Raw genomic sequence first — 17,500 nt, 5'->3', positions numbered from 1 at the left:
AGCAATCGAAAAAAACTGTAAAAACACTTCTGTTCTACAGAGACTTGAAATCCTTTCCATATTCAAAGCAGCTTATGTTTCACTCACTTTCATTTCCTAAATGCTTTCTATCCATTTCCGTAGCTTAATTAGTATCTGCAACTTTCCTAGATAAACTAATAGCTCTGGTTCTTAAAACCCACACCACCGTTAAAACCACACCCTGACCTCTCCTCCACCATTGAGGCGGCCATCTCAAATATGTCCCGGCACACTCCAATTAACCTGACTTCAAATTGTTCAGTGTGCAGTGTGTAGTGCCCTGAATACATGTTCACCCAACCTAAAAACACCCTTAAACTTCAGTTGTTGACGTGCGGTCATTTTGCGTCAGTGAGACCTTGCGTGTTGTAACTGCTTGTGTTTCCATGCATGCCTCTGTGTACCACCAGATACTAACCTGACCTTCTCCTCTCTCTGGACTTAGGCCGTGTGTGCAGTCGGCATGTTCGAGCTTCAGATCCATTACTTCGAGAACCCGCTCGGACTTCTGCAGAGCGGAGACTGCTGCGACCTCCAGGCGGGCGGCGGGCAGCGCTGCTCCGCCAGGGACCAGTGTGACACCTTCTTCAAGGCCTGCCTCAAGGAGTACCAGGCCCGGGTCATCCCGACCGGAGCCTGCACCTTCGGGTTGGGCAGCACGGGGATCCTGGGGGGAAACTCCCAATCGCTCAACCACCGAGGAGGAGCAGGAGGAGGAGGAGGAGGAGCGGACGGCACTAATGGACACATTGTCATTCCTTTCAAATACGCATGGCCAGTAAGTACAGATGCAGTGCTGGTATATGGTTACCAAGGGAACAGGCTAAGCTTCAAGTACAATCCACTCACACTGAAGCTAGCGTTGAATAACAATGACACTCACAGTTCAGACTCACATGCTGTTACACCTTTCTGTCATCTCAGGGGACGAGGTGGAAGAAACCCATCTGACCCAAAGCACCTTGTTCAATGCATACGCTGCATCACAATATGTGTTTCTGTTTGAAGGAACACACCTGAAGAGTTTCCACATGCCACATTAATGTCCACATGGCACGTTAATGTCCACATGGCACGTTAATGTCCACATGGCACATTAATGTCCACATGCCACGTTAATGTCCACATGGCACGTTAATGTCCACATGCCACGTTAATGTCCACATGCCACATTAATGTCCACATGCCACATTAATGTCCACATGCCACATTAATGTCCACATGCCACGTTAATGTCCACATGGCACGTTAATGTCCACATGCCACGTTAATGTCCACATGCCACATTTATGTCCACATGCCACATTAATGTCCACATGCCACGTTATTGTCCACATGGCACGTTAATGTCCACATGCCACGTTAATGTCCACATGGCACATTAATGTCCACATGCCACGTTATTGTCCACATGGCACGTTATTGTCCACATGGCACGTTAATGTCCACATGCCACATTTATGTCCACATGCCACATTAATGTCCACATGCCACGTTATTGTCCACATGGCACATTTATGTCCACATGCCACATTTATGTCCACATGGCACATTTATGTCCACATGCCACGTTATTGTCCACATGGCACATTAATGTCCACATGCCACATTAATGTCCACATGCCACATTTATGTCCACGTGCCACATTTATGTCCACATGCCACGTTATTGTCCACATGGCACATTTATGTCCACATGCCACATTTATGTCCACATGCCACGTTATTGTCCACATGGCACATTTATGTCCACATGCCACATTTATGTCCACATGCCACGTTATTGTCCACATGGCACATTTATGTCCACATGCCACATTAATGTCCACATGCCACGTTATTGTCCACATGCCACGTTAATGTCCACATGCCACATTAATGTCCACATGCCGCATTTATGTCCACATGCCACATTAATGTCCACATGGCACATTAATGTCCACATGCCACATTAATGTCCACATGGCACATTAATGTCCACATGCCACATTAATGTCCACATGACACATTAATGTCCACATGCCGCATTTATGTCCACATGCCACATTAATGTCCACATGCCACATTAATGTCCACATGACACATTAATGTCCACATAGCACATTAATGTCCACATGACACATTAATGTCCACATGACACATTAATGTCCACATGACACATTAATGTCCACATGCCACGTTGCACTGTGACCGAAAGTCACATTTCAGAAATCATTCATATAGAAATTAGATATTTTTTTAATGATTGCCTTGATTCACACAGTGACAATCACATTATTGCAGAGGGAGAGGTCCAAAACCACAAAGAATGAAATCTAATGTAATGCACACATGTACACCTGCAAAGATCAACACATGAGGATGCAGCTCAAAGCAAGGCTGTGCTGGAAAACTTCATTTTCTCTTCCTCAGGTCTACAGATCATTCACTTGAAACCATTTTGGGGTGAACTAACTCTTTGCTCACACTAAGTCATAACTCAAGGGATGATGTCATCATTTTAGATCTCAACAAGTTGATGACCACATGAGATGCTTTACGTCCTCATTTTCCTGGTTTCACAAAAGATTTATAAACAAAACAATATGATTTCAGTGATACATGATAAAAGAAATGACTCTACATATTACAGAACCTCAATAGTAGTTTGCTATATTTATATGTGCAGTAAGGTTTTTCATTCTCTTTTTCTTCCTCTATGTTTCTGTCCTCTTTCTCCCGTCTTTCCTCTGTTCATCCTGAACTTTCTGCACTTAAAATCTTGGACCATCAAGCGCTTGGATCAAACATCCTGCTGCTGGCTGCTTCATCTTGTGTCCTGATGACAGAGCAGACCAATTAATCCTCCATTAGCACCACCGCCGGCTCAGAGTCAAATCAATCATTCAATCGACTTCTCTCTCTTCCTCACACCCTCCCTCTCTCGCTCTCTTCTTGTGGGTTTTCTCCAAATGATTCAGGAAGAAGTTCAAAAACATAACTAAGTAAAGAATGTAATATTGATATCTCTCGTCTTTCCTTCTTTTCTGAAAATATAGGGTAATGAAAATAAGATGCAGTCCTATATATATATATCTTTACAAAAATGATCACATGACAGAGCTATCGAAGTCTAAATCCATCCCTCCATCCCTCCATCATCACGGTTACAGCGGCTCCTTACTGGACTTTAATGCTTCTCTATCAATAACAATAGAGTCGGGGGGAATCCCTTTAAAGCGACTTGGCAGGACAAGAAGGAGGCAGCCTCAGTGTTTCTGGAGGTTTTGTTTCTTCCTCCTGCAGTCTCTTCTTTCTTTTAGTCTCTGATCGCTCGCCGCATGGTTGACTTCTTTCTCATCATGAAAGTAGAACAGAAATGGCAACAAAAGGCCTTGTGGCTCTGATTTGATTCATATTGCAGTGTAATGATGTTTCTGCTTCAGCACACACAACACACACACACAGCTAGTGTCTCCACCTCGCATGAACACACGAGTGTGTGACTCACAGTTGGCTTAGGTTTCTTCTTCTCGATTAGTATCAGTCCATTTACCTGCGAGACTCTCTGTCCCACAGCCAATTATCTTCCTTTATCTGTGTACAGTTGCTTCTGTGTGCGCTTCAGTGTGTGTGTGCTGTATGCATACTGCGTGTGTGTGTGTGTGTGTGTGTGTGTTACACTATGTCCCGTGTGTTGGAGAGGTGTGTGATTGGCAGGTAAAGGAGTGTGAGAAGGTTCTCTGTCAGATAGTCTAGCTGGATCAGTTTCAGGGATGAGCTGCTGGGTGAAGGGGAGGGAGGGAGATAGATAGGGAGAGAGAGAGAGAGAGAGGGAGAGTGAAGAGAGAGAGAGAGAGAGAGAGAGAGAGAGAGAGAGAGAGAGAGAGAGCGAGAGAGAGAGAGAGAGAGAGAGAGAGAGAGAGAGCGCAAGCATGCATTTTGTGCTGAAAGACTCCCTTTATCGTGGCCTTTAAATCTGAGAGGTGGAAGTTGAGCGACCCCCTGGCCAGGTAAGGGATGAACAGGTGAGCGTATCATCAGGTGAGGGATGAACAGGTGAGTGTATCATCAGGTGAGGGATGAACAGGTGAGCGTATCATCAGGTGAGGGATGAACAGGTGAGCGTATCATCAGGCTGCTGTGAGGTTGCTCTGGTTACTGACGTCTCACTTTTACCAATCAGTTAACAACTGCTTTTCTTTGTTCTTCTGTAACATGTGAGTCTCTAGTCTTAATACACAAACAAAAGATCCAGTTTCCTGGACACAGTTATATATCTAGACAGTTAACGGTACTCATATGTTTGTGTAAGAACACTTTTTAATACTGTGTGTAGGCTATGATGGTTGATAATCATTACTCAGACTCTCCCGTTAGATTTCCTCTGGCCTCAAAAAGTGACATTTCCTGTAGACTGAAGGAATCTCTCAGCATCACGTCCCCTCAGCAGCCTCTTGAAGACAGAAGACTCGTTTGCTTCAGACGAGATGTTTGGCATCACACTCTCATGTGCAGCGTGCGAAGCGACAGCAAGCAGCGAGATGACTGCTTCCAGTCTTCATGCTAAGCTAAGCTACCTCTGCTCCGTGGTCTCCTTTACATGCAGACATCAGAGGAGATTCGTTGAGTGGATGACTATTACAGATAGGTCACTAAAGCTGCCACGTCTTTTGGTCTTCGTCGACGAACGTCCTTAAAGCCGATTAGTTGTTTGCTATGCTTTTTTCCTGCTGAATGACTTGTTGCCAAGAAACTGACCAACACATCTCTGGTACAAACAATATTTTACAGATTTTTGGATTCATATATAAGGTCTGCCTCCTGGATATCAGACATTTTACAGATGCTCTGAGGGTCGTGGCTTCAGACCCCCAGCGACAGCATCACAGACACTGCGGGAACTAAACCTGATGTTTCCTCACCTTTGTCCTCCCGCAGCAGTTCATCAAGCTCGAGTTCAGACCTTTTGTTAAAAAGACCTGTGAGAAATGACAATATGATAGCTGCTATAGAAATACTGCGAACTGAAATGAATGGAGTGAATCCACTGTTTAGATTATCCTCACGTCAAGTTTTAAAACTCATTCAGCTTCATTGCCAGAGGCCTGAGAGACTCACATTGGTGTGTGTGTGTGTGTGTGTGTGTGTGTGTGTGTGTGTGTGTGTGTGTGCGTGTGTTTTGATGTGTGTTATCTGTACGCAAAGTGGAGTTCTTTAGAAATGTGTTTCAGTCACATATCATAATCCATATGTTATCTTATATATACAATGTTATATACTGAGAAGTACAGGTACCTAAAAATACTTCAGTAAATGTACCTTTCAATCACTGGCAGGGATTCTCCCCCTACCCCCCCCACCCCTCCCCACCCCTCTCCATGTGTTTTTTTTTTCAATCTATACTGTCAATGGTTCAATAAATACAGTTATACTATCGCATGCAAGTCTTAAAACTGCACTCCATAATAACTCATCAAAGGTTGAATTAACTTTAGTTTAATGACAGTTTTCCTTGAAGCTACTGTTCTTCCACGCAGGTTTCTGTCTGTAGAACACTGAACAGACATTGTTGTTGAGTTTGTTCCACAATGTTTCATGTGTGTTGTGTTGGCGTGGAACCTCGACATATAAAATGTAAAATAAACATGTTATCTCAGGCTTGTAGGTGAACTGAGCAGCTCCTTGTGAGTGAATCCTTGTCAGGTGGCTTCTCTGAGTTCAACATGCAAAGTGTGTCCATCATGCAAATCAGTTCAGGTGAAGCTGCTCTGAGTCTCCATCAGTCTGTCTACTGTTATTCTACTGAGAAAAGATGACAATGAACATCTCACTTCAGTAAAAGTACAAAAGTATAATTCAATTCAATTCAGTTTATTCTGTACAGCCCAAAATCACAAATACAAGATTTGCCTCGGAGGGCTTTACACTCTGTACACATGACATCCTGTCCCAGAACCTCACATCGGATCAGGAACAACTCCCCAAATAAAGATAGTAAAAAAAAGTATCAACAAAATATTATTAAAAGTATAAGAAACTTTGACTGACTGATGCTTTATTGTATATTATGATATGATGACATTGTTAAACCTGATGCATCAGTGTGTTTATACTAATATACTATAGTAGTATATAATACTATAGTATATAATACTGCAGCTGTCAGGTAAATGGAGACAATATACCAGTTTAATATGTTCTTAAGTTAATGTAGTTATCTTCCATCACTGAAACTGATCAGAAGAGACTTGATCATATCACACACACACACACATACACACACACACACACACACACTAACACACGCGTGTGTGCATTCCTGCTGTGTGGGAGCCGAGCAGGAGGGAGGCAGTGAAGGGAAACCAAAGGAGGAGAATAGTTGGAGCTTTCTTTCTCTCCAGAGTCTTTCTCTCTTTCTCCTCCTGTCGTTTGTGTTCTCTCTTTTGTCCCCTAATTGACTCTACGCAGCCTCGCATACCTGCATGTATGCTGATACTGTTGTGCACAGCGTTTGTGTACATGCACACACACACACATGCACGCACACTCACACACACACACTACCCCTAAACTCACAGATCAGGAATTCATCAGCCGACAACACACAAAACACAAAGAAGGTTAATTCTTTTGGGATCTGGAGCTCGTGTTTTTTAGAGATAAGTTAATAACTCGGGGGGTAAACGTCTCAGGGGAAACATGTTTTAATGATTTCATTTGTGTGCAAATTGGATTGCGGGTGGGAGTTTCTTTATTAGGAGAGAAAAGAGGAAGAGGTACCTTGATTCACATGATCTCAGTGAAATTACAGTCTCTGGATGTCATTGTGTGTCATTGAAGGTACACGACCAGTTAAACGGCTACACGGAAGCACTTTCTTCTTTCTTACACTTTCTTCTATTGATCTCTTTCTCTTCTTGTCATATCTCATCGGCCTCTTTCCTTCCACACACACACACACACACACACACACACACACACACACACACACCCTCCAGCGCCCCCTCTCTCATTGTGAGCCCTTTGTTCCCTGCCGCTGCCCTCCAGTGATGCTCGGCCTCACGGCGTCCAGGTGGATTACACTGAGGGGAGAGCTGTCATGGAGCCTCCTCTTCTCTCTGAGCCGCCCAAAGCTGGACATTTCATTGAGCCGCCATCATGAGACACACTCTGTCCAGAGTCCTCAGTGATGGTTGTAACCCGGCTCATGAGGCCTCTGCACCTCCTCTCTGTCATTCCACTGAGAGACACGTCCTCCTTCTTTACTGAAGGGAAATCCAGGAGCACAAACTATCCTTTAATCATCCATCTGTCTACCAGGTGGTTGAAGAAAGAAGCAATTCAGAATATCACTTTAGGAATGGACATTGTTATATGGAGAGGAGGTGCAGCTATTGTTTAATGGAGAGGAGGTGCAGCTATTGTTTAATGGAGAGGAGGTGCAGCTATTGTTCCATGGAGAGGAGGTGCAGCTATTGTTCAATGGAGAGGAGGTGCAGCTATTGTTTAACAGAGAGGAGGTGCAGCTATTGTTTAACAGAGAGGAGGTGAAGCTATTGTTTAATGCAGAGGAGGTGCAGCTGTTGTTTAATGCAGAGGATAGTTTCCTTGGTAAGAGTGAGAGGCGAGCGCTAAGATGTAACGCTCGTTATTATTAAGTCTGGCTGATGATTTGATGAAGAAAACGATCGTTGGTTAAAGTCGATATCTACACATTTAAACCAAGCAGCAAATTACTTTCATTCCACTATTGTTCTCTAATATTTTTCTCACTATTTTTCTGTCAATTTGAGACCAGCAAGTTTAGGTTGTCATAGGAAGTTGTTCTATACAGCAGACGTGTTGTAGAGATTTCACCGATTGTCACATGACCGTCTTCATACATGTCTTCAATGTAAGATTCCTGCTGTTTGTTTATAAGAGTCTGGAAACCCGAGCACACACGCTGTGAACACACACTGTGAACACACACTGTGAACACACACTGTCCTGTGAACACACACCACTCCCAGACTATTTTCTCCCTCATATTACCTCTCTGGAAGTTCAGCCGTGGATGTAAAGCGTCCAGACATGGTGATTTCCTGTGGAAGTCGGAGGGAGGGAGGGTGAGGGGGGGGCGGGGTATGAGGGCAATCAGTCTAGGCTGGGAGGGAAGGAGGGAGAGAGGGAGGGAAGGAGGTGTAAAGAGTTGAGAGTAATGAGCCAAAGGGGCAAGTTCATTTAAGCGCTCTGGAGGAGAGACTGGGTAGGAAGGAAGTGAGAGTCGGAAAGCGGTTTCTGGATGATCTCAGTGCGGAGCTCAGGTGTTCAGGGCGGGGTGCACATGTGAGTCTGTCATGACATCTCACCCAGAAGCATACATGCAGCAGGAGGTGAAGCAGGGAAGATGACGGGGTGGAGAAGGCGCAGGGCGCCGTGGGTACGGTGTGCTGAGAGGCCTCTGTTGTTCCACAGAATAGTTTAGTTTAAGTCAATTAACTGCAAGAATGTGAGCGTCAGAGAGGGACAGACAGTGTGACAGTAACTCAGGGTTTCCTCCCAGCTCTGAGGAACTTTATACTTCTTCTCTTCACAGCTTCTAGTTCCTTTAACACTCACTCAGCACTCTGTAAAGAAGCTGCTGTCTCTGAGCTGCAGTTCCACCAGAGTGGGGTTTCCTCTGTCAGTGTTTGAAGAGAAAACAATAAATTCAATTATATGTCATTTGTTGATTGACAGTTTAAGGATGTGACAACGCTCTGCTTAAAGTTTGACGCTTTATGAAAAGATAGTTTGGGTTGAAATACGTACTTTGCTCAGGTTAGTGGACCATGGTCATGGTTACAATAATAACCGGACTTAAAAATGGCAAATTATCCAATATTTCACAAAAAAAAAGATTAAATACAGATAGTTATAGAAGTTAGATTTGTATTCTTTAAAACCACGTTAAGCATTTCACGACCACTCACATACATCCTGTGAGAGTTAGCTTGAGAGTTAGCTTTAGCTGCTACAACAATGAATAATTAATATTACAGGGAAATTATACTGCAGAATTAATACTTTTACTCTTGAAACTGTGATGTCTCTGACTTGTAATATTCTATAAGTCTGCAGGTGAGGATGAAGAGGGTATCTAGTGGCGGGTCAGCGAGGGCGAAGAGCAACTGCTAATTATGTCCAGAAGAAAAGAAAAACAAAAGAGACGTCAGGAATGCCAGAACAGAGACATTTAATTATGGGCCGGGGTCATGGGAGCAGGGCGGGGTCGCGGCTGCACACCGGGGGTCCGATTCCACGTCTCATGTGTTTTTCACCTGAGGGCAGGAGATGGAGAACACGCAGAGGCATAAATGAGCCGGCGTGATGTCACGTCTGTCTCTCCTCTGCACCGGACACGCCCTGACACGGAGAGAGGATGTTTCTTCTTTGTTGTTGTAAGCAGAGAATCGATGGACACAAGGCTGCTTTCATCATGAGGTCCATACACCATGATATGTTATATGTTCATCATGAGGTCCATGTACCATGTTGTGTTATACTTTCATCATGAGGTACATGTACCATGATGTGTTATACTTTCATCATGAGGTACATGTACCATGATGTGTTATACTTTCATCATGAGGTACATGTACCATGATGTGTTATATGTTCATCATGAGGTCCATGTACCATGATATGTTTTATTTCATCATGAGGTACATGTACCATGATGTGTTATACTTTCATCATGAGGTACATGTACCATGATATGTTTTATTTCATCATGAGGTCCATGTACCATGATATGTTTTATTTCATCATGAGGTCCATGTACCATGATATGTTTTATTTCATCATGAGGTCCATGTACCATGATATGTTTTATTTCATCATGAGGTCCATGTACCATGATGTGTTATACTTTCATCATGAGGTACATGTACCATGATATGTTTTATTTCATCATGAGGTCCATGTACCATAATGTGTTACTCTTCAGTCTGAAGTATATCATAATTTCTGCTGTTTGCATCATTCTTTCACTTCAATATTAACAGCATGAAACTGAAAACATGGTTCTTTATCTACTGGAATAGTAATGCCGTTGTTACTGTGGTTACCTTCGGCACTAATTTGCGGTGCAGGTGAGGTGTCAGCGATCCAATCGGGTTCAGGCACAGCTGCTGCCATGACAACCGTTTGCATGTTTGTGTATGTGTGTGTGTGTGTGTTCATGTGAGTTGTCTATTGTGTTTGTAAATGTGCGAGTCTGTAATTACTTGAGCTTTCTGATGCTAAGGGTGAAAGTTGGCACGTGCACCACCTGCAGGTTATGAATATTAAAAGTGGTGTGAAACCGTTGCTATAAGTTATTGTGTTGCCTTCAGCTGCACAGCGAGTATTTAATAGTCATTTAGTCTCCTGCCTGTAGGCGTCAAACTATTTTGACTGCACTGATGTTTTATATGTACACAAAGGCTTAAGTGCATTTGTTTAATGGCTGAATGAAAAGCTTCTCTCCACTTCTTTCTGGAGAAAAGGTCTTTGGACCTGTGAGATGAGATGAGTGTCGGCAGTTCATTACATATTATACTTTATGCTATTTGATTAGCTATAGAGACCTGAAGATGCAAAAAAATACATGAAAGATTATCAGATATCTAAAAAATACAGCTACATCATATTTAGCTAAATCATTTTAAAAGAAAAGTGTTAAAACTAATATTAAGACCTCTACTTTTCCTTTAAACTTTGGTTTATCAGGATTATGATTTATTAATTCATTGTTTAGACGTCCAGCTGCAGCTTTACTGTTTACCGGCTGTTTTAAAAGATTAAATATATAAATAAAAACCTTATTACATGACACCTGCTCAGCTCCAATACGCCGCTAGCAGCTAGCTGGTGAGCACAGTGGAGCATTTAACAGATTTAGAGTCAGATATTTTCCTGAGACCAAAAATGAAGCCAACAGAGTGAAATATTACATTCACAAAGAAGAAAGGAAATACTGATCATGCTGCTCTGCAACTACTTGATGTGTGACTAAGCAGCTGTTTGCTAACTAGTTTGCAATATCAACCTTGGGTTTCATGATAAGTCGACTGACAGCTGTCTTTTTTAGCTTTTACGAGTTAAGTTTCTTCAAGAAATAAAAAGCTAATTTAAAAGCCCAAGTAACGGAAATAACACACTGTGTCTTTCTTCTTCATAGTTTGTAAAACATGTAGTGTAACTCGTTCAGTTTCCAGCTCCACAGCTGAGCTTATCGATGACAACGATGAAAGCACCAAATCATGTCGTCTAAAATGATTAATGGCCCGTTTTGTTTCCTACGGTCTCCATTGTAGTATGGAGACTAATATTTTCAGGGCTGAATGACAGCATTGTATATGGAAAAATAAAGATTAGCAATCTAGCCGGGTAATATTGGATGCCTGTGTGTGTGTCTGAGTCGCGTGTGCGTGTGTGAGTGTGTATGCATTGGTGTGTGAGCTCGGAGGGCAAATTCCTCGCTCAGGGCTGGGAGTTCTTCCTGTCGTAGAGCTGTGTTTGTACAGCCTGGCTTTGTCGGGATATCCTACCCTGCCCCTGTCTGAGGGGGAGAGAGGGAGTGACGGAGGGATGGACCGATGGGGAGGTGAGGGAGGGAGAGGGAGTGATGGAGGGATGGACCGATGGGGAGGTGAGGGAGTGATGGAGGGATGGACCGATTGTGACACACCAGTTGTATGAGTTCATAAACCTTCATTAAATAGAACTTGATGCCATCACAAATGTCTGCCGAGTGGTTAGCCTCCAGTTAGCTTCACTGCTGTTAGACTAATGTGAGCCTGAAGGCAGCCAGAAGCCTGAAGGGAGGGACGCTCCTCCATCAGGACTAACTCTTGTCCTGCATTGCTTTTTGAGAAAGCTTCTCCAACAATCAGAGTGAGAAGTGATAAAACATGTGTGTGTTTATGTTGCTAGTAGAAATAGTTTAGATGGACAGAAAAGGAAAGAGACAAAATGATTGACTGATATCTTGTCTGATCATATGATCTTTTCTCTACAAATCAATATTTGGACAGATGTCAAAGTTATAAAAAAGTATGACATCAAACAGTTTTTTGGAGAGAATGTGCAGTGTTTAAACAGGATACTCGACTGTATATTTCCCATTAAATAGTCAAACAAGCTGTGACTGCAGAGGGAAGCTCTGTCCTCTTTCCATCTTTCAGTGTTACTTATTCACAGGAAGCTTTTTTAATTTTGGCAAACACGTATAACTAATTAACTGATTATACATTATTGCATTGCCTTCGTTGCTGAAACAGAGCACACAGTAATGTTATTAGTTCCACTTTTTCCTGCTCTGCCAAGTTAAATTGTCTTCTGTGGAAATGGTCAATGAATACTTTTAATTTGGAAACTAAAAAGAAACAAGCGCGCTCTGATGCCAGCGAGGCTGTCGTGATGAATGTTGATCACATTTATTCAGAGATTAGAACAATATTGAAAATGTGAGGCTTGTTGGGAACAAATGAATAACCTTTCTTTCTCAGCTTTCAAAAGGTTTTCAATGTCAATGTACGATTCAAAACATACTTTATCTGGAAAGATATTATTATTATTATTATTATTATTTTATCATCATTGTTATCTCTGAGCTGTAAAAGAAGACATAATAATAAATGTAACAATGGTTATAGAGGAACTTTTGTCCCCTGCTGGACCAAACCTCCATGTTCTCGCTAAATATCCCTCCACACACACACACACACACACACACACACACACACACACACACACACACACACACACACACACACACACACACACACATACACACACAATCATACAGTATGTACGTTCCCATGACGTTATTTCCCTGCTGTTATCACTTCGGGCATCATCTCCACAAACAGACCAAATATCACAGAGGTTTGTTTGAGTCAGACTGAGGTTTTAAAATATCCTTCATCGTGGACTTTGATGCTATCAGCTGCTTCTTAGTGATGTTTACTGAATATTGTCCTCTCTGAACCTCTAATGGCCGCCGTCCTCTCTGATGTCACAGGTTGTGTGATTGCTTCGTGTCCGTGTGAATGCGAGCGTGTTTTGTAAAGCTTGTCAGGAAGCGTTTACTGTGGAGGATTCTCCTCATCTTTTACTCCCATATTCTGTTGTTGTGAGTTTAACCTGGTGACCGTGGTTAGTTGGACCTCTTCGGGCTGCTATACACAACCACAAATCTGAGCCGCAGGGCTCACCATGGATACGCCCTTCCTGTTTCAAAGACAATATCATAACTCACCTGTCTGTGGTGCAGAGGTGAGGCTGTGAGGGGGAGAAGGAGAGAGAACAAAAGCAAACGGCTCTGGACTTCCCAGAGGTCTTAACCTGACATAGCAGACAGTTGTGGGCAGAAAGAGTGGATAGATGAAGGGCGGGGGAAGAAGCGGAGAGATTGGAAAGACGATAAGACTAAAAGGTCTGCGAGTACGCCAGCAGTGAGGTCATGCTGTTTGGGCAGCGGCTGCTTCGTCATCATCATGAAAATAAAAAACAACGCTCCGACTCGAGCAGCATTTTTGCGCAGTGTTGAGCAGAGGAATACATCTTTGAAAAGGAAAAGACAATCTTGGGAGGGGGAGGGGAGTAGTTAGAAAGAGAGTTTTTACAAGGTAGACATGGATATGGTAGGAAATGCTTCATTGACCTTTTGAAACATTGAACCAGTGTTTTGTTGCCTTTAATCATGAAGTAGTTACTTCTGATTATTTTTATTGAATCATTATTTGATGCCCAAAGAGGTCGAATTATAAAACATTTCCAATAAAAGAGCGTAAAATCTACTATTAAACCTCTGGTTCTGTCGAACTAATGTGAGTACAATGGACTGCAGGATCTCTCAGTGTGAAGATGTTAATCATGAATATTAAGAGTTGTAATGACTGCAGCTGGTCTGTCTGTGGGCGACCTGCTAGCTGCCGGCCTTAATGAAGCGGCCTCTGCAACCCAGCACAGCTCATTAGCTGCAAGACTTCTGCGTGTGTGTGTGCGTGCGTGTGTGCGTGTGTGCGTGTGTGTGCATGCGTGTGCGTGGGTGTTCTTCCCCTTCAACCTTTCTTCTTGTCTTGTCACGTCTCGTTTCTTTTGTGATCTGTCTTGTATCTCTCCATCCTTTTGTTCTTTATATGTAAACTGCAGCTGCCACAGTTGCCTTTCTCCTCTACCTTTCTTTGACCTTTTTCTTTACAAACGCCCGACATAATTAGTCTTCCCACCCCTCTACTTACTTATTCTCCTTCTGTAAAGTCACTTTTCCTCCCATCTCCTCATCTGTTGCAGTGAAGATACACTGGATGTACCTCCACTTAAGGAAAATCCCTGACTCAGTGTTTTTCACTCCATCAATTTTCTCCCCTCTAACATTTTGCACCTTTACTGCAACCCTTCATCTTCTCTTCTCCTGGTGTTTCGCCTCTTTTTGCCTCTGGCTGATGGCAGCGTTGCTGCCGACCTGCTGCCTTTAACATCCCTTCACGTCGCTCTCTCACCTCCTATGTCCATCAGCTGCTTCCTACAGTATTTATCTCCTTCCCTCAGTAAGATTCCTCCCCCCTCCTCGATCCCAACTCCCCCCTCTAGCTTCCCTGGCAGTTTATGCTCTCGCAGCAAAGACGTGACCACACATCCATGTAGCCTTTTAGGAGGAACTTTACCCACAATGCACACGGTGGAGGGATTTGCATGCGGGCGCTGTTGTGTTTCACAGAAGGCGGAATGGATGGATGGAGACCGAGTTGTAGGGGAAAGTGTTGGTCTGAATTATTCATTAGTCTATAAGATGAGCCGAAGCATCAGAAAAGGAAAACACCTGTCCTCTGTTATCTCTCCAGTGAGATGTCTTTGGAAGCTGAAAGTCATCATTTGAAGATGTCCAGTTTATGCCGGACTCCTCTTCTTGTGAAATACACTTTATATGGGCTGACTTCCTCTTCACATAAGGCTGTGCATTTTAATACATGATGAAGGTTTCGTCACATGGACTGTAATGCTGCGTTCAGCAGTACAGGACACAAAGATCCACATACAGTGTAATCTTTACATCGTCCTCTCACCACACAGATATCGAAACACACAAACACTTCCCACAGCAGTGAACTCTGTATATTTCCATTTCATGCTCTTCATATTTCCACTTCATTTATTCCTCTGCTGTAGTTACTACTTACCTTTCAGATCAAAGTTGTCGAACCTTCAATGAGTTTTGTAATATCTGATTTGTACAGATGGTGTAAAGCATATTTGTAATGTAATTATTATTACGTGTAATAAAGTAAAATGTCTTCATACTTCATTTGAATCCTCCCGTACATTGGATATGATGAGACTTCATGGGTCCAGAGGTCATAGAAACCCACGAGCAGGAAGTGATGCTTTTTATTCAACCAAATGTCAGGAATCGACATTCAGGTCATAATATTCAATGATATTTCCCATCAAGAAATGGTACTTAATTTACTTGGTGAAGGTTAAAATCCATCTCATCTCTATGTTAAAGACGTATCTTTGGCCTCCATCATTAAAACAAGATCATGTATTTGTGTTGTTTCATTGTGATATAAAACACAATGTGTGTGTGTGTGTGTGTTAAACAGATTCTCTGTGTTTTCTCACAGAAGTCCTTCTCTTTGGTGTTGGAGGCTCTGGACTATGACAACGACACGTCAGAATCAGGTGAAGCTGCAGTGTGTGTGTGTGTGTGTGTGTGTGTGTGTGTGTGTGTGTGTGTGTGTGTGTGTGTGTGCTTGCGTGCATGTGTGTGTGTGTGTGGCTTTATGTGTCGATGTTTGAATGCATATATGATCTATATATGATGATCTCCTCCTGCTTAGATGTAGCCAAAGTGTATAACAACTATGTAAATTCATTGAGGATTATAACCATCGCCGCTCTGTCAGATTAAACCAGATTAAACCAGATACTGCCATTAGTGTGTATTTCATCAATCTGGTCAAACCAGGCATCTTAATTATACTTAGCTTTTCGTAGGACTAGTTGGTGTTACCTTTTTCTCCTTTCTGATCAAATGTAGATGTAATGATGTGGAATAACACTCCAGCTAATCCAAATAGATTTTTCAATGTGGGAAAAAAAACGTCGGACTCTGACTGCACATCTTCTAGCTTCAACCAGCCGCCATCATTGTGGTTGTTTTTTCCTGTTTTTTTGTGGGGAATTATTTTAATAATAAAAAAAAGTTGAAAAATCAGTTTCTAAATTCTGACTGAATATTTCGTAACTGTCCGATATATCAACATTTATGTATTTGGGCATTTAAGCAATGAGTTAGCTTTCTGACTGTTGTCACCTCCTTTCTCCAAAGTAAATGTTTGGCAGTATATTATGAACTTAAGCTGGGTTCAAAAATACGCTGTAAATTAGCTTTAGCGAAGGCTAGCTTTAGTCAGTCACGGCTGTTTGTTTTTCCTCACCAAATGTATGTTTTTTCTTATACAGTTCTATGGCATAATCATTAGCATATGGGATTCTTAACATAATTACATTTTGACCAAATATATAGAACTGTACTTTGGTTTGTGGTGCAGCGGCTCACTGTCTGGTTTCCATCCCCGACCTCGGGCGACTGTGGCTCAGTGGTGAGCAGGATGGTCTTTCAATCAGAGGATTGGCTTGCCCATGTCAATGTGTCCTTGAGCAAGACACTCAACCCTAAAATGTCTCCCGTAGCTGCGCCTACGTTGTATAAGTGTGTGTGAATGGTTGATGATACTGAGGTGGCACCTTGCATGGTGGCTCCTCCCATCAGGGTGTGAATGGGTGAATGATGTCATGTAGTGTTAAAGCGCTTTGAGTGTTTGGAAGACTAGAAAAGCGCTCTACAAGTACAGGTCCATTTACCGCGGCGGTCCATCTGTGTGGAGCACGTTCTTCCCGTGGTTCCCTCTGGGTCTGGGTTCCTCTGGGTTCCTCCGCCTTCGTCCAATAGGATCGGCTCCAGCAACCCCGCGACCCTAAACAGGAGAAGTGGTTTGGATAATGGAAAAAGTGTACTGACATTTCTTTAAATTCAATTATCCACAAGCAGCATTTCCTTTGAGGCAAACCAATCACGGGCGCTTGTTTACGAGTATGCGTTGTTCAACATGAAGCAATGTGAACATACTCGGAAGGTCTTTTAACCAGACCCTTTCATTTCCTGCTCGTCTCCTTATTGTTTCTCCTCATAATCAGGAAAAGCTCCATGGCGGGAATGTGAGCTGCGTGCTATAAAAAGCGCAACACTTGCATCGAGGGAGACAGATGTTTCTGTGCCTTCCTCATTCCTGTCATACCACAGTCCTCTCTTTCGTCCTACAATCCGCCAGCTTCCCTCAAACATATCCACAAGATCCAAAAGATGGCTGCGATAATGAGAAACTGAACCGTCCTCCTCGCTGTCTGTGTCCGTCTGTCCCGTTCTCTCCTTTCCTCTGCCCTCCAGAGCTGCTCTTACATCTTGTTTGCATTATCTGTC

General features: G+C 42.9%; 1 protein-coding gene across 1 annotated transcript in view; it reads left to right on the top strand.

Annotated features, from left to right (window-relative positions):
* The window catches only part of LOC137790489 (protein jagged-1b), a 41,347-nt gene that overhangs the window by 6,175 nt on the left and 17,672 nt on the right, over positions 1-17,500 (top strand). The window contains exons 2-3 of the mRNA XM_068584782.1: positions 467-799; positions 15,642-15,699. Coding sequence (XP_068440883.1) covers positions 467-799; positions 15,642-15,699 — 391 coding nt within the window. The remainder of the gene's footprint in view (positions 1-466; positions 800-15,641; positions 15,700-17,500) is intronic.

The sequence above is a fragment of the Clinocottus analis genome, unplaced genomic scaffold (genome assembly GCF_023055335.1).
Source record: "Clinocottus analis isolate CAN_PGR_092001 unplaced genomic scaffold, fCliAna1.0.p SCAF_2, whole genome shotgun sequence".
Lineage (NCBI taxonomy): Eukaryota > Metazoa > Chordata > Actinopteri > Perciformes > Cottidae > Clinocottus > Clinocottus analis.
This window is presented reverse-complemented; position numbering and strand designations above follow the sequence as displayed.